This window comes from Sus scrofa, chromosome 6 (assembly GCF_000003025.6).
Source record: "Sus scrofa isolate TJ Tabasco breed Duroc chromosome 6, Sscrofa11.1, whole genome shotgun sequence".
Lineage (NCBI taxonomy): Eukaryota > Metazoa > Chordata > Mammalia > Artiodactyla > Suidae > Sus > Sus scrofa.
Genome location: NC_010448.4, coordinates 127,915,458 through 127,942,390, shown reverse-complemented (window position 1 = coordinate 127,942,390; position 26,933 = coordinate 127,915,458). Strand labels below are relative to the sequence as shown.

At 44.6% G+C, this 26,933-nt stretch overlaps 1 protein-coding gene across 3 annotated transcripts in view; it reads left to right on the top strand.

Moving 5' to 3' along the window:
* PQLC1 (PQ loop repeat containing 1) overlaps nt 1-26,933 on the top strand; it is a 58,158-nt gene that overhangs the window by 9,878 nt on the left and 21,347 nt on the right. For 2 of the 3 annotated variants that reach the window (XM_003480628.4, XM_013993978.2), the window contains exon 4: nt 3,414-3,467. The exons of the other annotated variant lie outside the window; for it this stretch is intronic. In XM_003480628.4, coding sequence (XP_003480676.1) covers nt 3,414-3,467 — 54 coding nt within the window. The remainder of the gene's footprint in view (nt 1-3,413; nt 3,468-26,933) is intronic. 3 annotated transcript variants of the gene reach the window in all.

Sequence of the window (26,933 nt, the reverse complement as noted above, 5' to 3'; positions counted from 1 at the left end):
AAGGGCAGGGACTGAACCCACAATCTCATGGTTCCCAGTTGGATTCGTTAACCACTGCGCCACGACGGGAACTCCTGATTTGTCTTTTTATTTTGGCCATGCCTGCAGCAGGTGAAAGTTCCCACACCAGGGATCAAGCCCACGCCATAGAAGTGACAATGCTGGATCCTTAACTGCTAGCTAGCAGGGAACTCCTTGTCTTTTTAATCTCTAGGTTTCCCTTTAACTCCCCTTTCTCCTTGGAACTTTGTTGTTGAAACCAGGTCATTTGCTCAGAGCTGTGAGCTGTGTGCTGAAGCAGCACCAGCAGCACCTGGAGCAAGTCAGAGGCACAGGATCTGGATGTAATCAGGCTGCTGAGCCATATCTGTCTGGGATGCTCTGTAAAGAACATTTTAAAAGATAATTGGATCCAGGATGGTCTTTTATTTTTGCAGGACTGTTGTGTTCTTCCTACAGGAGGCACAGCCATCAGGTGGCTTCTCTGGATGGTGGCAGCCACGGTGACCAGTGCCCAGTCCCGCTAGTCACAGGCCTCCCAGCACTGTTACTCTGTCTGTCTCTGCTTCTCTAGAGAAGCTTTCCCATAAGCACTGTTCGATTATCCAGCATGGATGGGGACCTTCCTGTGTTTCACGTGGTCGAAGCTCCTTGCCTCCCATGGCCATCAGGAGCCTCTGCAGTCAGCTCTTGACCCTTTGGCATAGTGGTCTCATGGCCCCTGACCTTGGAGTGATAAGATGGTCTGAGCACGCCATCCAGTTCCCTGCCCCAGGCCCAGAATCAGCCATTTCTCCAAGGAGCCTGGTCTGGACATGACATTTGGAAGCCCCAGTCTGGGCCCTGGGACAGCTGTTGGATCGGGGGTGGTTTGTGGCTTTTCCGATGGACGGAGCAGGGAGGTTTTCTGGGAATGAAGCGAGCCCTCCTGATCTGTCCCTTTGTGGCGCCTGGTCCTGCTCTGATCTTGTGCTCACAGCTCTTGGACCCAGGAACAGCAGAACTTCTTTGCTGCTCGCTTCCCTTTCGGCTCCGTGGTGATGAGGCTGCACTGATGGCAGGTCACTGGAAAGTCATCTTGCTGGGGGTGGGGGGGTTCCTCAGTCATACATGCTTCATGTTCCTGTGCTATTCAGTCACTAGGAATAGTGCCTCCTGATGGGAGTGCCAACTGGAGACACACCTGGTTTCCCATTTTATTTGGGAAAGAAATTCATCTGAGCCTTGAGGTCAGGTGGTTGAATTCATCTGACATTTGCCCCAAATCTGAAAACTTTGTTGGAGTTGCCTTGGAAGCTGGCTCGGGGTGGGGGTGACTACCGATGGGGATAGGTTTCATTGTGAGGTGATGAAAGTGTTCTAAAAGTCCATGGTGTGATGGTTGCACAACTCTGTGAATATACTAAAAACCATTAAGAGAATGAAATTTTATGGTATGTAGTTATGCCTCAATGAAGCCATAGAAATATTGGGTGGGGAGGGTCACATACCATCCTGAGCATGGAGGCTGAGGATCCCTTTCCCCAGGAAAATGTTTATCCACAAACCATATGCATCTTCAAGGGTTTGTTGGTGTCCTGGGCTGTCAGGTTAGGAGTCTTGCCCCAGTCCTACCTGCGGCCTCAGCACTGAGCCAGGGCTTCTATATCTATGTTGCCTGGACAACGGTAATCATCCCTCCTGGTTCCCTGGTCATCCTGTGTCCCATCTGTAACCACCCCCCCCCTACTACGCTCAGCCCCAGGTGGTCTCTCCTGGACCCACCCTGTCCTCTGGCCACCCTCCCTCTGTCTCTCTCCTCAATTGTGTCTGGGTTGCTCCTGGCCCTTGGCTCCACCCCAGCTGGGTGCTGCCAGAATGTCCACACATGGCTGCCTCATGTGGCCTGGTTCAAGGGGAGCATCTGAAGGAGAACTGGGTGTATGCGATATCTTTTTAAAGGTTTAGTCTTGGAGACCTTGCGGCATGGCTTCTGCAGACAGGAGCAGTCTCAGGCCACACAGTCAAGGGGGCACAGAAACTGGCTCCTGGTCCAAGGGAGGGAGCTTGAGGCAAGTGTAGAAACATTGCTGGGGTCATTTTTGAACATTAGCCTGACCCAGCACAGGGGGTCAGTACAGGATTGCTGTCTCTCAGCTGCAGAACTCATCCCCCCCACGTCTGTCCTCACAAAGATGTCTTTCTAAAATGGAGATCTGATTGAATTGCTTTCCAGCCAAGCAGCCTGTGTAGGAAGAGTCCTGTGTGGAATGGGATCTCCCACCCTGAACCAGCTCACCCAGCCCCCTGCGGCCCCTCCCCCTCCAGAAGGGAAGCACAGGAGTAGCAGAACTGAGCACTCACTCCTGCAGCCCCCTCCCCCAACTTCTCTCTTTTTTGGGACTTCAGCCTTTAGAGGAGGTGCCAGTAAATGGTGAAATTGGTCTGAATCAAAGAGAAGCAAAAAGCTGAGAAAATTTAACCAACTCTGGGTGGTCAGAACCCAGCAGGTCCAAGAGGATATTGGGGAGGAAGGCAGGTGAGGAGAAAAGAGGGGACTGAGGTTTGTGTTGGTTTATAAAACCCTCCAGCTCTGTCCTAAGCAGTACCAGCCATCCGCAGGTCCAGGCAGCAGGTCTCATATTTGCTTTGAGCTGATTACTGGCAAAATTGCCATTTTTGGGAGCATCTACACTGCCCGGGGCAGGTGACACAAAACCTTTGATCTGTCTTTGCTCTCTGATCTTCTTTAACCATCCCCCACCCTAGACCCCATCTGCAGGTGCAACCCACCTGGAGGTGCTCTGGCTGTGTCTTCCAGGGCCTCAGGCTGCTGTCCTGCAGTGGCCCAGACTAGGGAGGTCTCAGGTGAGGGAGATTTTGGGGGGGCGAGGTGCCTGGGAATTGCATCATCAGGTACTGCTGAACTGAGTCACAGTGGAGGCAGCTGCCAGGCCTGCTCCCTAACTTGGTGCCAAGCGCCATCAAGCGCACTTGTTGAGCTCACTCTCCTTTCATGGCGAACATTCTGTTGAGTGTCCTTTGAAAGCAGTTTTATGGGACAACTTTCTGAAGAGCTTTGACCCCGGAAAATTGTGTTGCAACTAGAGCTTGCAGACAGATATGTTTCTAGGGAAAAGTAGAAGTAGGATCTGCTGTGTCTGTCAGCATAGCACTGACCTTAGAAATGAAGTGAAAATGTGCTGACTTTTCATGTTTCTCCTCTGCCCCAAGCACTTATTTTGGAGGAGGGTAGGCTTGGAGAAAAATGGCTCAAAAAGTAGATTTCCTAATGTACAGAAACCAAAATCTTTTGGTCTTTCTGTCCGGTGCTTTGTTTTTAAAGAAATGCAACAAGGACTTTACCAGTGTTAAAACCAGTCTGTTTTTGTCTCCTCTTCCTTTCTGTTTTCTCTCTGTCTCTTTAAATGTAGCTGCAGATAATAAAGATGAAGAAATCAGAGTTGCCCCCAGGCGGTCGTATCTGGGTACGTACCACGCTGCATGAGCCACCCACTAGAATGTTCAGTCCACTTCATTCTTTGCAGCTCTCTTCCTCTCTGACTTCACTTCCATCTGTGCCTGCATCTTGACCATGCATGTGCATCATTCACCCAGCGTGGCCACCTCTTCAGCAAGCTAACCAACCACAGCCTGCTGTGTTCAGGCTTGAAGTAGCTCCTAGACACCTGCCTACTTTCTGTTTGGGGGCGGAGGGTGAGGCGGGAAGGGAGGGAAGGAAGGGTTCAGAGAGGCAGAAAGAAAGAAGAAAGAGAAATGATCAGAACACAAGTTTTGGGATTCTTTTGTTAAATTTATTCCTAAGTATTTTATTCTTTTTGATTCTGTGGTAAATAGAATTGTTTTCTTAATTTCACTTCGGATTGTTCATTGTTACTTTGTAGAAATAAAATTGATTTTCACATACTGTTCTCGTGTCCTGTAACTTTGCTGAACTCACTTATTCTCACAGCTTTTTAGTGGATACTTGAGGATTTTCAATATGTAAAATTATATCATCTGCAAATAGAGATAGTGGTATTCCTTTCTTTCCAATCTGGATGTTTTTTTTTTTTTTTTTTTTTTTTTTTTTTTTTTTTTTTCTTGTCTGATAACCCAGGCTGAAAGTGGGAGAACACATGTGCTCGTCTCACTCCTGATGGCAGTGAGAAGGCGTTTAGTCCTTTACCTCTAAGTATGTTGTTAGCTATGGACTTTACCTGGATGCCCTTTTTTAGGTTAAGCAAGTGTCCTATTCTGAGCTTGTTGACTGTGTGGTTTGTTTGTTTTTAATCAAGAAAGGATAAGTTTTTCAAATACATTTTGTGTCTGTTGAGATGGTCATGTGGTTTTTGTCCTTTATTTTATAGCAGTGTATTACCTTGATGGATTTTTGTATGCTGAACCAACCTTGCATTCTTGGAGTAAATCTCATGTGATCATGATGTATAATCCTTTTTATAAGTTGCTAGATTATGTTTGCTAGTATTAGGTGGAGGATTTTTGTGTCCATATTCATAAGAAATATTGGTCTTTTTTTCCTTCTTGTGATGACTGGTTTTAGCAGCAGGATAGTATTGGCCTTATAAGTTGAGAATGGGAAGTTCATTCTTCTTTTTTTTAATAAAGAGTTTGTGAAGGATTGCCATCAATTCTTTATTAATTTAAAAGTTTTAATTGAAATACACTTGACATACAACATTGTAAATTTAAGAGTAAATATGGTTTAATTAAGAGTTAACTTGATATATTTATATACGATAGCCATGTAGTAATAAATAGCATTTAGACTATGATATGTGAGGGTGTGGATCTCTTTTATTCTTTTTGGAGTTTGTTAGGCTTCTTGGGTATGTAGACGGGTATTTTCATTAAATCTGGGAATTTTTTGGCCAATCTCTTTGGCTATTTTCCTTTCCTTTCTCTCCCTTCTTCTTCGTCCGTCACACAATGTTGGTGCACTGAGTATTGTTCCACATTTCTCTGAGGCTCTGTTCAGTTTTCTGAATTCTGTTTTCTTCATTGTTCTCAAGATTGTGTAATCTTTATTGATCTATCTTAAGTTTGCTGATTCTTCTGATAATTCGTATCTATTATTGAGCCCCTATAGTACATTTTTTTACTTCAGTTATTGGACTTTGCAATTACAGAATTTTCTTTTTTTTATTTTTTTTTATTTTCCCACTGTACAGCAAGGGGGTCAGGTTATCCTTACATGTATACATTACAATTACATTTTTCCCCCAGCCTTTCTTCTGCAATTACAGAATTTTCATTTGGCTCTTTTTAATAAGTTCTACCTCTTTAATGATATTCTCTGTTTGATGGGATATTGTTGGTATACTTCCTTTAATTCCTTATGTATGATTTCCTTTAATTCTTTGAACATATTTATAACAGCTGCTTTGAAATCTTTTCTGCTGAGTCCAATGGCTGTGACCCTTCAGAAGCAATTTATTTACTCCTCCCCTGCCCATGCTTCTGTGTATGGGTCACTTTCCTGTTTCTTTGAATCTCCCCAAATATTATTGAAAACTGGATATTTTAGGTGAAACATTGTAGCAACTCTAGATACTCACTTCCACCCTGCTTGGGGGCTTATTTGCTTGTCTTTGTGGCTGGATGGATGCTTTCCTGGGGCCCCCCTCCTCCAGGCTGGCTGTGGACTTGCTGTCTTTGACTCTCTTTGGTCGCTCTGCTTAGCCTCTGGGGAGGCTGCTACCACTGATCAAGACTGATTGTTCTGTGGTTTTTGATAAGGGCACGGCTGTGCATACTCTGATCCAGCTGAAGTCAGGCGGGTATCTGAGGCCAGTCCTCGACAGTGGCTGTCTCTCTCTGATAAACTTTGGGTCTGTTTCCTCATCACTGTCACAGAGCTGCCAGTTTCCTTGAGGTCGCTGCTTCACCAGGCTACCTGGAGGCTGCCCTTGCTCTGGAGCAGGAGGTCGGGCAGCAGTGTCCTTTCCTGGAGTGACACCATGGCTCTAGGTGCAGGCACTAGGGGTGGTAGCCCCTGCTTGTCCCGGCTGCCCTCCAGGGTATGGACCCTCCACCCCATGAGCTGAGCAAGAATGGTGTTCTCGGGAGAAGCCATGGCCCTGCACTAGGAGCTGGGGCAAGGGGCTGGTCTTGGCTGCCCCACCCCTACCCCAGGATGGTGCTTTCATCCACTCTGGTTTTGGGGAGGAAGCCAGTGTGTGTCAGGGCTCTTTCCCTAAATAGATGTTCCTTCATTGCTGTATGCCTGTGGCACACTTTCCAAGGATGTTAAGTGGTCGTTTGTTATAACGCATAGCAGTGGCAGTTGTTCTGCTGAGGGGGACCCTCACACAGCCTCCTGGATGTGCCTGTCCCCTCTGCTGCTCGTGACCCAGCTGGAGCCAGAAGAGCAACCAGCTCTTCTGTTCTTATTTACTGGGCTCAGGGGACCTGGGCATTCTCTGTGGATTAGTTGACTAGCACGTGCAGGGGACGGGTGTTCACCCTACCAGCAGGCTGTCCTCCATTAAGTTTTTAGAAGTAGCCTTGAAACTTAAAGTGAAGATGCAGTTTTGATTGGGGAAGACCATGGATCCAATCCATCTGGACTGGGGCCTGTCTGGTGCTCATTCTGCTGGTACAGCCATGTGGGTATCCTGGGGTTTGGCACAGCAGCTGGTGCTATCAGCCCCAGGGACCCAGCTTGCTAGGCAAATTGGCAGAGCAGGGAACACAGGGCCTCAGCTTCTGGCCTCTCTCTTTGTCCATTTTGGGGCACCATGCTGAGCAGAAATGGGCAATGAGGGCCTGGAGATATGACAGGGACAAAAGGAAAGGCCTTCTGTAGGAGTAGCCCAAGAGGTTGGGGGTAGCCACAGGAACGCGATGAAGCTCACCGCACCCCCCCCCCCCCCGTAGCATTTTTGAATGAGTCGTGTCCCCTCTCACTGGTCAGTCCTGCCCAGCTTGGGGGTCAGAAGTATTTGGTTGGGTCTCTGGTTGTAGGACCTCTTGAACTGTGGCCTGCCTGCTCTGGGTGAGGGTGGTTGGGGCTGCATGGAATTAAAGGTGGGTTCATAAAGTGAACCAGGCTCTGAAGGCTAGGAGGGCATTTATATTTGTTTAGCTATGTTTCCATTGCCATCACTGAGTCCTGTGTTGTCCTGGTTGTTGGATAAAGTAAAGCTGATGACTATGAAGGGCCTGCATCTGCCTGGGCTTCCCTCTAGGTCAGCCTGTATGTGGAGCCCCTTGGGCCCTGCCCTGGGCTTTTGCACATGGCCCTGTGCACTTTCTTTGTTGGAGGGCGAGCTCAGGACATGTTGCTGAAGGTCAGGGCTGTGTCCCAGGACCGAGCAGGTCCTTTAGAGTCAGGTAAACTAGTGAAGGAGACAGAAATGGGGTTAAGAGCTGGGTTTCAGTTTGAACCCAGGGCTTTGAGGGGATGAGAGGTGGTTTGTTTTGTTTTCATTTTGATTTAATTTTTTTTTTTTTTGGGGAAATAACTACAAAGTTAGGTGGCAGTACAATATAGTTCTTTCTGAACTATTGAAGATAAGTCTCTGACTCATGCCTGATGACATCTATTTTCTAACAGTAGGGATGTTCCCTGCCGCCCCACCATCCTAGCCTTTTGGCTGGTGATCCCACCAGCCCTCCTCTAAGTAGGGTCCCTCATAATCACTCTTGCTTTTAGGTATCTTCAAGCCCTTTCAGTCAGGAGCAGATCCCATGGATGATTCTAGATCTGTTGTTCCCCAGGGCGGCTGGTCGGATGATGCTATACTAGTGGGCTTCCTGGTACCTCCCTCCAGAAGACAGGAGCTGTTGCTGGGTGCTTGGCAGGGTCTTCCCACTGGGATTACACCTGTTCCTGAAGGGACACTTTGAAAGGACCATAGCTCCCCTCCCTCCTCAGACTTCCCCTAGTTTACAGACAGCAGGAAGGACCCCCACTTCATTCAGTGAATAAACCTAGTTTGGCCAGCGATGGGTCCTTGAGTCCTGCTGATGTGCCACTTTCCTGGGGCCCCTCATGTTCTGCCACCTCAGGATGGTCCAGGTGTGTCTGGTGCAGCCTCTGACCTGCCCAGGAAGCAGCCTGGACCCCTTAGAGCAAGGATTGATTGTGAGGCAGGATGGGAACAGGGTGAGCTGACCCTGGGTGGAGACAGGGCCCCCACTTGGTCTCTCCGGGCTTGGATTTACTTAGCAGAAACTGTTGATGATGCAGGTACCCTGCTGGGCTCCATGGGGTCTGGGGAGAGAGGGCACTTAGTGCAGTGAAGTTGAGCTGCAGCTGGCAGAGTCCGGCCCGCCGGGAGAGAGACAGGCGGGGCCCCAGCCACATTGCTCTTTGTTCTTAAGCAAGCTGAAGTTCAGTGTCAGCGTGTGCTGGGGCACTGTTGTAAGTCTTTTATGGGGAATTGCTAATTCTCATGTTGGCCTATGCAGAGGGTACTATAATTTTTCCTATCTTTCAGATGAGGAAACTGAGGCACAGAGAGTCTGGGTCAACAGACAGAGGCCACATAGCAGCAAGCAGCAGGCTAGGGCCTCAGAATCTGTGTTAACACCAGGCCTGTGCTTCATCCTGTCACTCTCCATTGGTGCGGGCTCTCACCATGGGGACCCAAGGAGGTGTCTGAGCCTCCTATCTCCCTGATTAGCTCCGGGACCTGGGGCTGACTGCTGTGCACTGGGCTTCCTGCACTTGCTGCTCCAGCCCTGAACACTTGGAGCAGAACATGGTACAGGGTGGAGCCCATGTGCCAGCACGTCGGGTAAGGAGCTATTTGCCTGGGATGTGGGGACACCCCTGGAAACAGGCAGTGAAGGACCAATTTTTGTTTGTGTGTCTGTGAGTCTGGGAAGCAGTGAGGGCAGTTGAGTTTCCTCTGAAGCTGTGTCTGGCCCAGGGCCATCAGGGCCACATGGTGTGTTGGGCTGGGCTGGTCTGGGCTGGCCTGAGCTGCTCTAAATACTGGACAGAGCTGCCCTGTGGAAATGCACACCAGCCAGAATATGAGCTTCATGGGTAATTAAAAACTTCCTAGTAGCACATTGAAAGGTAAAAAGAAATGGGCAAAATTAAAGATAACAATATGCTTTTTGCCAAAATAGTCTGATTTCGGTATGTAAACACCGTAACAGTTATTTATTTTTTTATTTTTTTATTTTTGGCTGAGTCTGCGGCATGTGGAAGTTTCCAGGCTGAGGATGGAACTCATGCCAACAGCAGCAACCTGAGCTGCTGCAGTGACAATGCCAAATCCTTAACCCACTGCACCACATGGGAACTCCTGTAGCAATTATTAATAGGATATGTTCTTTTTTTCTCATCAAGCCTTTGCGATCAGGTATATATGTACTCTACACTCAGAGCACCGTGTGCCGCTTGGCCGGTTCACTGCTCTGCTCCTGATGCTGGTCAGCCTAGCATGTGGAGAGCTATTGTCAGCGTTACTGGAACGGGGTCTGTGGATTTGGACCTAACTTTTTCCCTAAAGGGAAAGCTTCCTAATTGCTGAAGCTTTCCCTGCCTGTGACTTTGGAAAGAGATATTTGGGGTTACAAGGTCCCGGTGGCAGGAGACCGCCTGCTGGTCTCCCACTTTCTCTCTGGTCTCACTTCTTCTCTGCACTTGGATGTGGCCACTTTGCATATTGCTGCCTCTCTGTGCAGATGCTCCAGTGCTCTCTTGCTGCCGTAGCTGAATTGCCTAACTAGGGGTTTATAAGTTTCCAATCGCCTGCCTCTTCCTTATTGGTTTAAAGATACAGAAGAAGGAAGTATGAAGGTTCTTTGCTCTTGCTGTCTGCCCAGAAGGGGTGAGTTATTTGGTGGCCTTGCTCACTGGAGGGTCTGACATGACATCTCCCTGAATCACTGCGAGCGTCACTCTGGCCTTTTCCTCTTTCCTGCTGTGCACTGAGGACTGTTGGGTCCTTGGACATTTTGAGCTTGAGTTGTTCCTGCTTCTTGTGCTCACCAGGTGCTGTGTGCATTGTTTTCTGTCTGCTCCTTGGCCTTGTGGCTGTGAGTATAGGTTCAGGGCTGTTGGGAGCCTTTACTGAGCTATTCTTGCCTCTGCGAGGCAAGGGGCAGCCAGGATGACTGTGGCTGTTTATAGTGAGTTTCTCTTTGCGTCCCCAGACTCTCAGATTGAGAGGAGAGCCTCTCAGGCACCCAGGGGACTTCAGCAAACAGGGGCCATCCCAGGGGCTGACCTCGCCCCTGGGGATAGGGGGCACAGAGGGTACACACCAATGTGTCCCCTGGGCCAGGGGGCCGGAGGGCAGGGGTGCTGACAGACTCTGGGGCCAGTGAACTCGGGGAACCCTGCAGTCATGCTTGCTTTTTATCGGAACAGGACAGGTGGCCTGGACCACACGGGGGCGCGTGTGGGCAGCGAGATCTGGACTGAGTGTAAATTGCAGGCGGTTCCGTTTACATAACTTCTGTGGCTAATAGGTTTCAGCCTTAATGGGAGGGGCTGTGCAGACCGGCATCCCTGCCCCGACTGGCTTCCTCCCTGCCACTACCGGATCTGGACCAGCTCCCGGTACTGACTTTGGTGTTGTTGCAGCCCCACCCGTCCCCAGCCAGCCTGCATCTCACCACTGCATCTGCCTAGAGAGGCCTTGATGCTGGTTTTCTGCAGCCTTTGATAGTGAGATGAGAAGCAGACCAAATGGTAGTCTCGGGTGGGCAGCCTCCATGTCTGGCCCAGGTGTCCAGAGAAGGGGCTGCGAGGTCCCCAGCCCTGGGTCAGAGGGGAGTGGCCACATTGTCTCCAGGAACGCTTTTTCTCTTTGAAATGTGACCTCACGATTTGAGAGAACCAAGAAGCTATTGAGATTGGTGAGGGGCATTCATGTTTTAAAAAATCAGCTCCATGGAGGTAGTTTCCATACAACAGAGTCGCCGCTTTAAATGGGAAGTCACAGGGTGGCTGGAGGAGACCCCTCAACGATGCCCGCCAGTCTGTGTGTGTTCCTTGCCTGTACCGTCAAGACCCTGTTCCCACCTGGCCACAGGGTTGCAGGGTACCTGTACACTATTCCTGGCTTTCTCTCTTGTCTGTCTGCAGATGAAGGGTTGGGATTTGAAGTTTTCAGGATCTTGCCACACTTGGGGCTGGGCTTCCCACGTGGTGGGTCAAAGAGTGTGGCTGAAGGAACCTGCAGGACTTGCTGCTAGTTAATTATCTGTCCTTCAGCCTCCTCCATGTCCTGGTCTTGCAGTCCCTCTGGATCCTGTGAGTGAGGGACAGAAAGGCCCCCTTGGTCTGGAGGGTATCAGACTGCTGCCCGGTGGCCCAGTGCCTATGCACCCCTCCAAGAGGGAGAGGGCATGTGGGCCTGAATCCCTAGTGAAGGGTAGCGTGAGTGGTGGCCAGGCCATCTCTTCATAGTGATCCTAGTTTCCAAGTATTTGTCTTAATTATGTGAGTGTACCTTTGCTGGGGAAGGGCCTTGCCATCCTGAGGCTCAGGGAGGCTGAGGGTCACAAGGCTGGCAGTGGGAGTCATTTGCTGTCTCCATCCCTGGATCTGTGGGGCATCATGGCCTGAGGCTCTGGGTCCAAATCTCACGCATCCCTCCCAGCCAGGTTGCTCTGGCTCAGCATCCCCTGTGTTTGGGGGGTGTAAGCTCTGCATATGTCAGGTGCCGGCCGACGTTAGGTGGTCTTCCAGCCCTCTCAATCCTTGCTTATAAACCTCCTCAAGGTCTCTGCTCTTTTGGGGGGGGCGGGAGGCCCATCCACATTCTCTTAGACCAGATCTCTTACATGTTCATCTGAGGCATAAAAATACAACCTGATAAGAAATTGAATCTTTTTTACCACTAAGACACTGGCTCCTGGAGCAAATTCTGCAAATGGTAAAATCACTTCTTAAACCAGGACTGACTGGACTGAACAAGGAAGGGATTGATTTGTGAATCCATGGAAACCTCAAACCCTTTGACAGACACGTGGGGATTTCTCCACATTTAAATCATTCGGAAGCTCAAGGATGTGCTCATCACCGTCAGGTGTTTTAAGGGATGGTTGAGAACAGGGGGAGGTGAATGTGTCTGAGGTGGAATTCCGCTGGGCCCCCCCAGACCTGGAAACCTCACTCCGCATTTAGCCCTGTTTTCTTTCTTTTTTTTTTCCCAGGGCTGCACTTGTGGCATATGGAAGTTCCAGGCTAGGGGTCGAATCGGAGCTGTAGCTGTTGGCCTACGCCACAGCCATAGCAACACCAGATCTGAGCCAAATCTGTGACCTACACCACAGCTCACGGCAATACCAGGTCCTTAGCCCACAGAGTGAAGCCAAGGATCAAACCTTCATCCTCGTGGATACTAGTCGGCTTCTTAACTTGCTGAGCCACAACAGGAGCTCCTAGCCTTGTTTTCAAGTCTTGCCTTTGTGCCACCGTGAGGAAAGCACCTCTGGGAGAAAGCTGGGAAAATACCGAGGGGGTGTCCTTTCTGTTAGCAACCCAGGGAATGAAGGCTTCCTCCCTGTGTTCTGGTTCTCCCAGCATGGCCCTTCACACGCCCACCTGCAGCTGTCCCAGATACTCCTGGGCAGAGCAAGGCCTGGGGCCCTGGGGAGGGGGGGTGTCACCCCTGTGGCTCCTTTTGAGGAGTGGGGGTGCCCTCCCCACTCCTGTGCCTGGGAGAGTAGCACCACTTTTTCTGGGAGGAAAGCTGAACTGTTCTTCTTTCACAGTTTATTTTTAAAATTATTAATGAAAAATCTGAGTGCAGCCCTAAAAAAATAAAATAAAACTATTAATGAAAAATCTTCTGAGGTAAGAATCCCTAAAGAAGTATAAAAAGTTTGGTCCTGCCGGATTCAGGAATCTGTACTTTTTATTAAACATCTCTGTGTTCCTCTTTTTCTGACTAAACTCAGCAAATCTCATTTTATGCTTTCTATATCTACCCAGTATTATCCCCAGTTGCCATTTTTCCTTATGTAATTCCTACTTTTCTGTCCCTATTGCTTGATTTAATTCACTGCAATATGTCAGTTACAGTTGATGAGTAGATGATGGCTAAATGTATTTTAAATTGTCCAGGATTCAAATGAAAACACCTTAAACTTAAAATATAAAGTAACTGTTTTTAACTTCAGCATTAGAAATTATATTTACTAAAGTGGATATTTGTTTCTGTATCTCTTTTAAAGCAAGTCATATACATTAAAAACTTTTTATTATGTTACACTTTATTTTTAAGCTATAATTCACATACCATAAAATTTACCTTGAAAAAAATTTTTTTTTGTAATTCAAAAAATTAGGAGTTCCCACTGTGGCTCATCATGTTAAGAACCTCACGTAATATCCATGAGGATGTGGGTTCAATCACTGGCCTCACTCAGTGGGTTAAGGATCCAGCATTGCTACAAGCTGTGGCGTAAGTCATAGATGTGGCTTGGATCCAGTGTTGCTGTGTCTGTGGTGTAGGCCTGCAGCTGCAGCTCTGATTCAACCCCTAGCCTGGGAGCATCCATATGCTGCAGGTGTATCCATAAAAAGAAAGAAAATTTTTTTTTAATTGTATGACTGTACCTGTGGCATATGGAAATTCCTGGGCCAGGGATTGAATATGAGCTGTAGCTTCCGCCTATGCTGCAGCTCTGAAGCTATGGCAATGGTGGATCCTTTGACCCACTGAGCCAGGCTGGGGATCGAACCCACCCCTCAGCAGTGACCTGAGCCACTGCAGTCAGATTCTTAATCCGCTGTACCACAGCAGAAGCTCCAAAAATTTTAAAAATTGAGATAAAAGTCACATAAAATGATCCATCTAAACCATTTGAAATTGTGCAATTCAGTGGTTTTTAGTACCTGCACACTGTCCTGTAGTCATCACCACACTCTAACTACAGAACATTTGCATCGCCTCTGAAAGAGACCCCATAGCGGCCAATTTCTCCCTTACCCCAAGCCCTGGCCACCGCTAATCTACTTTCTGTCTGTTTTGCCTGTTCTGAACACTTCATGCAAGGGAATAATACAACATGTGCCTCTTGCTCTGGCTTCTTTCACTGAGCACAGCATTTTCAAGGTTCATCCATGCTGTAGCTGGTGTCAGGGCTTCATTCCTTTTTAAGGCGGAGTAACGTGCCATTGTCTGGACGGACCACCTTTTGTTCATCCATTCGTCCATTGATGGACATTTGGGTTGTTTCTGCCTTTTGGCTGTTGTCAGTAGTACTGCTGTGACTCTTCACGTGAAGTGTTTATGTGGGTATATGTGTTCCATTTTTTTGAGCATTTCTCTAGGAGTGGAGTGGCTGGGCCACATGGTAACTCCATGCTTAATCACTTGAAGAACTGCCCGACTGTGGCTGCAACCATTTTACATTCCTACCAGCTGTGTACGAAGTTTCCAATTTCTCCCCATGCCCACCAAAACTTTTTATTGTCTTTTTATTTCTGCCATCATAGTAGCTGTGAAGTGATATCTCACTGTGGTTTTGACTTGCGTTCCCCTTATGATTAGTGATGTCGAGAGTCTTTTCACATGCTTGTTGGCTATTTGTGTGGCTTCTTTGGAGAAATGTCTATCTGGGTTTTTTAATTGGGTCATTTGTCTTTTTATTGTTGTAAATCACATACATTCAAAAGGGGTGTTTGCTTCCTCTGCTCTCCCAGGAATTCCAAGTGATGCCTGCTTTATGACCGCTAGGACCTGCACTATATATCTCAGGAGAGGGACCCATGATTTGTGCATCCCAGCAGCTCTCCTGCTCCCTGTCTTGACCTCTGGATAGCTGCCAGGTGGAGGGTCAGATGGTGGAAGTTGGTGTTCAGGAGCCTATGGGTGCTGCCCTGGGCTTGCCTGGTCCCAGGTCAGTATGCCAGGGGTGCACCAAGAGCAGGAGGTGGCAGAGCTTGGAGCTGCAGCTCAGCTCTCCTCTGCTGTGGGCCCCCCAGCCCCGCTTCCTCTCTGGGGGTGAGTAGAGGCCCTGAGAGGATCAGCGCAGTTGCTGTTCCCATCCTGCAGGGGCTCAGCTGGGCAGGGTTGGGATGCTGGCATTTCCTCATGTGGGGTATGTGCTGCCCCCAGGCATTTGAGGGGCGCACATGTGATGTGACACCAAGGGTCAGTCCCCAAACCAAGAAGGAGCCTTAGTCTTAACTGGGAGGCAAACTTCCTTGCCCAAGTGAGCAGCACATAAAATGGCCCCAGTTTCTGGTGGACCCACAAGCGGCTCTGGAGACTTGGGTGGAAAGGTAGGGAAGGGCACCACGAGGCTGGGCTTCCTGGGACAGGCCAGGAGGGGGAGGGGACAGAGGGCCTGTCCCCAGCTGGTGGCTCACTCCCTATGCCCCTCCATCCCCTTCGTGCAGCTCAGTGTTAGCAGCTCTGTTGAGATCTGATCAGCCACACTGAACACACTTGAAGTGTGTAGTTTTGGTAAGTTTTGACATGTGTATAACCTTTGCCAAATTCACACAGTAAACATGCCTGTCACCCCCCAATTTCCTTCTTTGTATTCCCTCCCTTCTCCCCAGCACGAATCTGCTGTCACTAACATTCATTTGCATTTACTAGAATTTGACACAGCTGGAATCATACAGTACATACTGTTTTGTCTGGTTTCTTTCACTCAGCATAATTATTTTGAAATTTGCCAGGCTGTAGAGTGTATCAGTAGTTCATTCCTTTTTATGTTGTGTTATATGGTTGTACTACAGCTGTCCTTCTTATTCACTGGTAGATGGACATTTGGGTTGTCTCTGCTTTTTGGCTGTTACAAATAAAACTGCTATGAATGAGCCCTCATGTGCAGGTCTTTATATGAACATATGCTTTCTTTTCTCTTGGGTGTGTTCCAAGGAGTGGCCTGGCTGGATCATACGGTAAGTGTATGTTTAACTTTTTAAGAAACTGTTGCCCTGTCTTCCAAAGTGCTGTGCCATTTTACATTCCCACCAGCAGTGTGAATTCCAGTTGCTTTGCATCCTCACCAGTACTGTGTATGGGCCTTTTAAAATTTTTGCTCTTCAGATAGACATGTGGTGGCAATTCATTGTGGTCTTAATTTGCATTTCACTACTGGTGTTGAGCATCTTTTCATGTATTCATTTGTCATCCCTTTATTTTCATTGGTCAAGTGCCCAAATCTTGTCAATTTAAAAATTATTCTTAGTGAGTTTTGAGTTTGTAATATTTTAGATACAGATCCTTTTGATCAGATACATGGTTGGCAGTATTTTCTCCCAGTCTGTGGTTTGTCTTTTCATTCTTTTAGTAGTTTCTTTTGACAAGCAGAAATTTTTTAATTTTTATAAAGTCCAGTTTATCAGCTTGCTCTTTTATGGATTGTGCTTTTGGTGTCATATCTAAAGGCATCTTTGTCAAACCCAAGGTGACAAAGATTTGTCCCTGTTTTTGTTCCTGGTAGTTGTTTAGTTTTAGGTTTCACATTTAGATCTGTGATCTAATTACCTGTGAGTTAATTTTGTTTATGGTGTGAGGTATGGGTCCTTCTTTATTGTTGTTGCATATGGATGTCCAAAGACCCTTTTTCCCCCTACTAAATCACCTTTTCCTCTTTGTCAAAAATCAGCACTCTGTGTGTGACCCATTTCTGTCCTGCTGCCTTGATTGGTTTCTCTTTCCCATGTCCACTGTCCTTATTACTATGTGTTCGTGGTAAGTCTTAGGATCAGGTGGTGTTTACCTCCAGCTTTGGTCTTTGTTCTTCATCCTTTACATTTCTGTATGAATTTTAGAATCCATTTGCCATTTTCTACAAAAAGCATGCTAGGGTTTTGACTGGAATATCTTGAGTCTACAGATTGATTAGGGGAGAATTGGCATTTTTATGACTGTGCAGGAAGTGTCAGCACAGCAGGACTGGGCCTGCCATCCTTAGAAAGGCCCACTTGCCAAGTTGATGTCTGGAAACTTGGATTTTGGGAGACTTCCCATCATTCCCAGAACCGAAGAGAGTGGTCCTCTGTGCTTCAGCTGTCTGAAGACCTGCTTTCCTTCTGAAAGTCTGGAATTTTGGTGTGTGCTAGGCAGAGGGTGTCTATATGACCAGCCCCAGTAAAAACTTTGGGTACTGGGTTCTGGAGCTTCTCTGGTTGTGGTCCACTGCTGGAGGGATTAAGTTCACCCTGAAGGAGGGCCCAGGGAGAATCTCCTGGGAGCTTATTCCTGGTTTCCTCCTGACGCTGCTCCATCTGCCTTTCCCTTTGTTGGTTTTGCTTTATATCCTGTGGTGTCATAAATCACAGCTGTGACCATGGTGACAGGCTGAGTGAGTCCTGGTGAGATCGCCAGACCTGGTGATGTTCTTAGAGACTTCAGCACAGCAATATTGAGACTCTAGCATAGAAACACTATAAGCTCCATTTATTTATGTCATCTCTAGTTTCTCTCAAATGCTTTGTAGTTTTCAGCATATCTGTCTTTCACATTATCAGATTTATCCTTAAGTAATTCATATTTTTATAGTATCATATATAGTATTGTTTTTAAATTTCAATTTATGATTGTCCATTGCTTGTATGTAAAAATGCTGTTTACTTTTGTATATTGATCTGATAGCCTGCAGCCTTGCTGAACTCATTTATTAATTCTAATGGGTTTTAGTAGATTCCTTAGGTATTTGATAAATAAGATCATGTCATCTGCAAATGTAGTTTTACTTCTTTCTTTGCCACCTGGATGCCCTTTTTCATGCCTCATTGCTCTGGCTAGAACCTTCCGCACAGTGTGGAACAGGAACGGTAAGAGTGTGCATACTTGCTTTGTTCCTGATCTTAGGGGAAGAGCATTTGGTTGTTCCACTATGAGTATGATATCCGTTGTAGGATTTTGTATGCTTTTTGTTAGATTGGGGAAGTTCTCTCTTTCTCTCTCTCTTTTTTTAATTTGTCTTTTTTTTTTTTTTTCAGGGCTGCACCTGAGGCATATGGAAGTTCCCAGGCTAGGGGTCGAATAGAGCTGCAGCTGCCAGCCCACGCCACAGCAATGCAGCAGGGATCTGACCACACAACAGCAATACAGCAGGGATCTGACCACACCACAGCTCATGGCAATACCAGATCCTTAACCCACTGAGGGAGGTCTGGGAGCGAACCCTCAGCATCATGGGTACTAGTCGGGTTCGTTACCACTGAGCCACAGCAGGAACTCCAGAAGTTCTCTCTCTCTCTCTCTCTTTTTTTTTTTTTAATGATTTTTATTCTTTTTTCCATCATACCTGGTTTACAGTGTTCTGTCAACTTTCTACTGTACAGCAAGGTTACCTAGTCACACATGCATATATACATTCTTTTTCACACTTTATCATGCTCCATCACAAGTGACTAGATATAGTTCCTAATGCTATACAGCAGAATCTCATTGCTTATCCATTCCTCTCTTTTTTAAAGTTTCTTTAATTGTTGAGGATTTTTGTCAGAGTGCATGTTGAATTTTGTCAAATGCTTTTTCTACATCAATTGACATGATCACATGATTTTTTAAAATTTATTGATATTATATGGCCAGTTACATTGATGATTTACAGATATTAAAACAACCCTGCATTCCTGGAACAAACCATGGTATATTAAACTTTTTGTATATTGTTGGATTACTTTACTAAAAGTTTGTTTAGGGTATTTGCAATTCTGTTCAAGAGTGATACTTGTTTATAGGATTCTTCAAATGCCTTCGTTTGATTTGCTGTCAGAGCAGTGCTGGCCTCATGGATGAGTTGGAAGTTATTCCCTACTTTTTAATTTCTTAGAGGAGATTGTGTAAAAATTTTTATTATTTCTTCCTCAAATATTTGATAGAATTCACCTGTTATGCCATCTTGGCCCGGACTCTCCTTGGGGGAGGGAGGGAGATTTTAAATTCAAACTCAATTTCTCTTTTAAACAAAATTTTTAAAATTACTCAATGAATTTATTACATTTATACTTGTACAATGATCATCACAATCCAATTTTATAGGATTTCCATCCCACAACCCCAGTGCATCCCCCACCCCCTGAACTGTCTCCTTTGGAGACCATAAGTTTTTCAAAGTCTGTGAGTCGGTATCTGTTCTGCAAAGAAGTTCAGTCTGTCCTTCTTTCAGATTCCACATGGCAGTGAAAGCTTTGGATGTTGGTGTCTCATTGTCTGACTGACTTCACTTCGCATGATAATTTCTAGGCCTATCCATGTTGCTAAAAATGCCAGGATTTCGTTCCTTTTAATGTCTGAGTAATCTTCCATTGTGTATATGTACCACATCTTCTGGATCCACTCCTCTGTCGATGGACATTTAGGTGGTTTCCAGGGCTTGGCTATTGAAAAGAGTGCTGCAATGAACATTGGAGTACAAGTGTTTTTGCGAGTCGTGGTTTTCTCTGGATCGATGCCCTGGAGTGGGATTGCTGGATCCAATGGTAGTTCTGTGTTTAGTTTTCTGAGGACTCTCCATCCTGTTTTCCACAGTGGTTATACCAATTTACAATCCCACCAACAGTGTAATGGGGTTGCTTTTTCTCCACACCCTCTCCAGCACATATGGTTTGTAGACTTTTGGATGATGGCCATTCTGGCTGGTGTCAGGTAGTATACCTCATCGTGATTGTGATGTGCATTTCTCTAATAATGAGTGATGTTGAACATCTTTTCATGTGTTTTCTGGCCATCTGTTTGTCTTCTCTGGAGAACTGTCTGTGTAGATCTTCTGCCCATTTTTTTGATGGGGTTGTTTGTTTTTTTGGTATGGAGCTGCAGAAGGTGTTTTGGAGATGAATCCCTTGTCAGTTGATTCATTTGCAAAGATTTTTTTTTCCCATTCTGTGGGTTGTCTTTTCCTTTTGTTTAGGGTTTCCTTTGCTGTACAGAAACATTTAGGTTTGATCAGGTCCCATTTGTTTATTTTTGTTTTTACTATCATTACTCTAGGAGGTGGATCTGAGAAGATGTTGCTGTTCTTTAAGTCAGAGAGGGTTTGGCCTATGTGTTCCTCTAAGAGTTTGATAGTGTCTGGTCTTATATCTAGGTCTTTAATCCATTTGGGGTTTATTTTTGTGTATGGTGTTAGGGAGTGTTCTACTTTCATTCTTTTCCATGTGGCTGTCCAATTTTCCCAGCACCACCTATTGAACAGGCTGTCTTTTCTCCAGAGTATGTTCTTGCCTCCTTTGTCATAGATGAGTTGGCTGTAGGTGCATGGGTGTAATTCTGGGCTTTCTATCCTGTTCCACCGATCTTTATTTCTGTCTTTGTGCCAGTACCATATGGGTTTGATGACTGTTGTTGTGTAGTATAGTCTGAAGTGAGGGAGCCTGATTCCTCCAGCTCCATTTTTCTTTTTCAGGATGTCTTTGGCTATTCTGGGTCTTCTGTGCTTCCAAGCAACCTTTCAAATATTTTGTTTGAGTTCTGTGAAAAATGTCCTTGGTAATTTGATAGGGATTGCCTTGAATCTGTAGATTGCCTTGGCTGGTATAGTCATTTTGATAATGTTGCCTCTTCCAATCCAAGAGCATGCCCATGGTATGTATGTCTTTCCATCTATGTGTGTCATCTTTGATTTCTTTCATCAGTGTCTTACAGTTTTCAGAGTAGAGGTCTTTTGCCTCTTTAGGCAGGTTTACTTCTAGGTATTTTATTCTTTTGGATGCGATGGCAAACGGGATTGCTTCCCTAATTTCTGTTTCTGATTGTTCATTGTTAGTATATAGAAATGCCATCAATTTCTGTGTGTTAATTGTGTATCCTTGACTTTGCCAAATTCATGAATGAGTTCTTTTTTCTTTTCTTTTCTTTTTCTTTTTCATTTTTTTTTTCATGGATGAGTCCTAACAGTTTTCTGGTAGAGTCTTTAGGATCCTCTAGGTATAGTATCATGTCATCTGCAAAGGGTGACAGTTTTACTTCTTCCTTCACAATTTGGATTCCTTTCATCCCTTTTACTTCTCTCTGATTGCCATGGCTAGGACTTCCAAAACTATGTTGAAAAGTAGTGGTGAGAGCAGACATCCTCGTCTTGTTCCTGATCTCGGTGGGAATTCTTTTCAGCTTTTCACCATTGAGAATGATGTTTGCTGTGGGTTTGTCCTATATGGCTTTTATTATGTTGAGGTAGGTTCCCTCTTATGCCCACTTTCTGAAGGGTTTTAATCAGAAATGGGTGTTAGATTTTGTCAAAGGCTTTTCCTGTATCTATTGAGAGGATCATGCGGTTTTTATTCTTCAGTTTGTTAATGTGGTGTATCACACTGATCGATTTGCTAGATATTGAAGAACCCTTGCATCCCTGGGATAAATCCCCCTTGATCATGATGTACAATCCTTTTAATGTATTGTTGGATGCTGTCTGCCAGAGTTTTGTTGAAGATTTTTGCATCTATGTTCATCAGTGAAATTGGCCTGTAGTTTTCTTTTTTTGTGGTATCTTTGTCTGGTTTTGGTATCAGGATGATGGTGGCCTCATAGAATGAGTTTGGAAATATCCCTTCCTCTGCAATTTTTTGAAATAGTTTCAGAAGGAGAGTTGTTAGCTCTTCTCTAAATGTTTGATAGAATTTGCCTGTGAAGCCATCCGGTCCTGGACTTTTGTTTGTTGGCAGTTTTTTAATCACAGTTTCAATTTCAGTTCCTGTGATTGGTCCATGCATCCTTGCTCTTTCATCTTGGTTTAGTCTTGGAAGATTGTGCTTTTCTAAGAATTTGTCCATTTCTTCTAGGTTTTCCGTTTTATTGGCATATGGTTGCATATAGTAGTCTCTTATGATCCTTTGTGTTTCTGTGATGTCCATTGTTGCATCTCCTTTCTCATTTCTAATTTTATTGATTTGAGTCCTCTCTCTTTTTTCTTGATAAGTCAGTCTGACTAAGGGTTTACCAATGTTGTTGATCTTTTCAAAGAACCAGCTTTTCATTTCATTGATCTTTTCTATGGTTTTCTTCATTTCAATTTCATTGATTTCTGCTCTGACCTTTATGATTTCTTTCCTTCTACTGACTTTAGGTCTTGTGTGGTCTTCTCTCTTGAGCTGCTTTAGATGTAAAGTTAGCTTGTTCATTTGAGCTTTTTCTTGTTTCCTGAGGTGGGCTTGTATTGCCATCAACTTTCCTCTCAGAACGATTTTGCTGCATCCCATAGGTTTTGGAGTGTTGTATCTTTGTTGCCATTTGCTTCTAGGTATTTTCTAATTTCCTCTTTGATTTCTTCAGTGATCCATTGGTTGTTTAGTAGCATGTTGTTGAGTCTCCACGTGTTTGTGTTTTATGCAGTTTTTCCCTTGTTGTTGATTTCCAGTCGTATAGTGATGTGGTCACGAAAAGTTTCTTGATATGATTTCAATTTTCTTAAAGTTACTGAGGTTTGATTTGTAGCCCAGGATGTGATCAATCTTAGGGAATGTTCCATGTGCACTTGAGAAGAATGTGTATTCTGTTGCTTTTGGATGGAATGTCCTGCAAGTATCTATGAAGCCCATCTGGTCTAAGGCTTTATTCAGGGCCTGTGTTTCCTTTTTGATTTTCTGTCTGGATGATCTGTCCATTGCTGTAAGTGGGGTGTTAAAGTCCCCCACTGTGATTGCGTTATTGTCAATTTGTCCTTTTAAAGTTGTTAGCAGTTGCCGTATATACTGTGGTGAACCTATGTTGGGTGCGTAGATATTTAAAATTGTTACATCCTCTTCTTGGATTGATCCTTTGATCATTAGGTAGTGACCTTCCTTGTCCCTTAAAATATTCTTCATTTCAAAGTCCATTGTGATTGTCTGATATGAGCATTGCTACTCCTGCTTTCTTTTGAATCCTGTTTGCGTGGAATATTTTCTTCCATCCTCTCCCTTTCAATTTGTATGTGTCCCTAGAAGTGAAGTGGGTCTCTTGAAGACAGCATATATATTGGATCTTGTTTTTGTATGCATTCAGCCAGTCTATGCCTTTTGGTTGGGGTGTTTAGTCCATTACATTGAAGGTAATTATTGATATGTATGTTCTTATTGCCACTTTATTAATTGCTTTGGATTTGTTTTTGTTGCTCTTTTTTCTTCCCTTCTTCTCCTGTTCTCTCCTCTTGTGGTTTGATGACTCTCTTTAGTGTTGTATCCGAGTTGATTTTTCTTATTTGTTTGTGTATCAGTTTGTAGATTTTTGGTTTGCAGTTCCTCTGAAGTTTTGATATAAGAGTATATATATATATATATATATATATATATATATATATATATGATCATTTTAAGCTGTGAGTCTCTTAATTGCAAGTTCATCTCCAGTGTCCTGCATTTGTATCCTCCTCTTCTCATGATTTCTGATTTTGGAGGCATACTTGTGCATGAATGATTTCTTATCTTTACTGCGCACTTCTGCTGGTGAGCCTTGTTATTTGTGGTATTTTTGTGTCTGGCTGTGGCCTTTCCTTTTCTGCCTAAAGAAGTTCCTTTAGTATTTGTTGTAAAGCTGGTTTAGTGTTGCTGCGTTCTCTTAGCTTTTGCTTTTCTGTGAAGCTTTTGATTTCTCCTTCAAATTTGAAGGAGAGCCTTGCTGGGTAGAGTAATCTTGGTTGGAGGTTTTTTTCCTTTCATCGTGTGAAGTATATCATGCCACTCCCTTCTGGCCTGCAGAGCTTCTGCTGAAAACTCTCCCGATAACCTTATCGGGGTACCCTTATGTGTTATTTCTTTCCCCTAGCTGCTTTCAGGATTTTCTCTTTGTCTTTAATTTTGGTCGGTGTGATTAATATGCGTCTTGGGGTGTTCCTCCTTGGGTTTATTTTATATGGTACTGGTTGTGCTTCCTGGATTTGAGTGGGTGGTTCCTTTCCTATGTTAGGGAAGTATTCAGCTATTATCTCTTGGAATATGTTTTCTGTCGCCTTCTCTCTCTCTTCTCCTTCTGGCCCCCCTATAACATGGATGTTGGTGCATTTATTGTTGTCCCAGAGTTCTCTGAGGCTCCCTTCATTTGTTTTCACTCTCTTTTCTCTTTTCTGTTCTGCATCCATAATTTCCACTAGTCTGTCCTCCACCTTGCTTATTTGTTCTTCTGCCTTCTGTATTCTGCTGTTAGCTGCTTCTAGTGAATTTTTTATTTCAGTTATTGTATTTTGCATCTCTTATTGTTTAAGTCCTTTTATCTTGTATCTCTTTGCTCATTGTTTCCTGTAAGTTATCCATCTTTGCCTCCAGTGTGTTTCCAATGTCTTGCACCATATTTAGCATCAACAGTCTAAAGTCTCTTTCCTGGAGGCTGAGAATCTCCTGATCACTTAGCTGATTTTCTGGGTTTTTTTTCTTTCTGCCTCATCTGAGTTATAGTTCTCTGTCTTTTCATTTTTATAGCTTTTTGGTGTGGTGACCTGTGTACAGATAATGGAGTTGTAGTTTCTCTTAACCTCTCAAGGTGTGTGTCCCCCTTGTGGCTGAGGTCGGTATGAGGGCTTGCTGTAGGCTTCCTGATGGGAGGGACTGATGCCTGCCCACTGGTAGGTGGAGCTGCTTCCTATCCCTCTGGTGTGTGGGGCTTAGTCTCTGGATGGGATTAGAGGGGGATGTGTGCCTAGCGGGGGACGGGGGGGTTTGTCTTTAGGCAGCCTGTTTACTGAGGGGTGGGGCTGTGATCCCACCTGGATTGTTGTTTGGCCTGAGAAAAGGCATACTGCTGAATATTCCCAAGAGCTTTGTTTCCAATGTCCTTCCCCACAACAAGCCACATTCACCCCTGTTTCCCCAGGGGGTCCTCCAAGAACTGCAGTCAGGTTTGACCCAGATTTCTATGGAGAGTTTGCTTTGCCCTGGGACCCAGTGGACATGAAAGTCTGTGTGCGCCTTTTAAGAATGGAGTCTCTGTTTCCCCCAATCCCATGGAGCTCCTGTGCAGAAGCCCCACTGGCCTTCAATGCCAGATGCTCCAGGGGGTCTTTCTTCCTCCCTTTCTGGCCGTCAGTTCCAGATCACTACCCGTGGGAATTGGATGTATGGCTCAGAACTCTCACTCCTGTAGATGAGTCTCTGTGAACCAATTACTTTCTAGTCTGTGGGGCTTCCCACCCGGGAGGTATGGAGTTGCTTATAGTGCATAATCATGCCTCCTAACTCTTGATGTGGCCTCATCTTTGTCTTCTGCAGTAGAATATCTTTTCGAAGGTTTCTGGTCCATTTGGTTGAAGATTTCTCAGTATTCAGTTGTAAATTTAGTTGTTTTTAGGAGAGAAGTTGAGCTGCAGTCCTTCTATTCCTCCATCTTAATCCCTTCCCCCAGATTCAACTTCTTAGTAGGTCTAGTGTTATTGTATTACCTAATTCATCTTGAGTGAATTTTTCTTATACCTTTCAAGGAGTTTGTCTCTTCTATCTAAGTGGTTGAATTTATTAGTGTAAAGTTGTTCATAATATATAGTATCTTCTCATTATTCACTTACTTGTAGAATCAATGGTGATGTTACCTCTTTTTTTCTTGATACTAATAATTTGCATCTTTTCTTTTTCTCCTGATCATTCTGGCTGGAGATTGATCTATTTTTGCTGATCTTTTCAAATAACCAGCTTTTGGTTCCACTGATTTTTCTCTGTTTTTCTGTATTTTTTGTACTTATTTCTGTTCTTACACTTGTTTCCTTTTGTCTCCTTACTTTGGGTTTAATTTGTTTTTTTTTCTTCCCCTGAGTTTGAGGTAGAACCTGAACTCTTTGCTTTGAGATTTTCCTTGTTTTCTAATGTCAGCATTTAGAGCTGTGCATTTTGCCTTAAGTACTTCTTTAGCAGCATCCCATACATTTTCGAAAGTTGCATTTTCATTGAGTTCAAAATACTTCCTATTTTCTCTCATAATCTTTCTTTGACATATGAGTTGTTTAAACATGTTATATTGTTTATCTAGTTGCATGACAACTCCTTTTAAATGTATTGAGGCAGCCTTATGGCCCACATAGAGTCTGTACCTATGAGTTTTCTGTCCGCAAAGATGTGTATTCTGTGTTTCCTGGGTCCATCAGGTCAAGTCAGTTTGTGGCATTGCTCAACTTTCTGGACCTTCATTGATTTTCTATTTTTTCTCAGTTATTGAGAGAGGGTATTGAAATCTCTGACTTCAATTATAGGTTCGTCTATTTTTTTTTTTTTTTTTTTTTTTTTGATTAGCAAGACGTAGATTTGTTAAGATAGGATGCTTGTGAGAGATGCAAGCAGATAGGTAAGGAGGTTCTACTGGTTTGTCTATTTCTCCTTAAGGATATATCAGTTTTTTTCAAAGTTCTTTTGTTATTATTGTGTAAATGTTTAGGATTATTATGCCTTCTTGATTAATTGGGTCCCTTACCATTATTAAATTGCCTTCTTTATCTTTGGTTATATTCTTTGCTCTGAAATATGCTTTCCTTGATATTAATATAGTCACTCTAGTTTTCTTTGACTGTATTAGCGTGGTTCATGTGTATATCTTTAGGCAATTTAGAGTTGAGTGTTACTAACAGACTGTCTTTTTAATTGGGTTATTTAGATCATTTGAATTTAATGCTGTTACTGATAAGGTTAGGGTTAAGTCTGTCATCTTGTTACTGTTTTCTGTTTATACCATACTTGATCTGTTTTCCCTCTTATTCTGACTTCTTTTGATGAATTGAGTACTTTTGTGATTCCATTTTATCTCCTGTTGTTGGTTTAGTAGTTGTGACTCTTGTTTTTATTGTTTTAGCAGCTGATTTAAAGTTTTATTAATTTATTCTTTTGTTTTACTCTATTGTTATAAGAACTCCTAAGGTGAGATCCACCCTCTTAACCCATTTTAAAGTGTACAATGGCTGTTGACCACAGGTGCAGTGTTGTGGAGCAGCTGTCTGGAGCTTATTCATCTTGCTAATGGAGACTTTATGCTTAAAGATTATTAATTCCACCCCCCTCAGCCCCTGGCAGCGACCATTTCTACTCTTTGATTCTGTGAATGTGACTATTTTAGGTGACTCAAACAAGTAGAATAATGGAGTTCCTGTTGTGGCTCAGT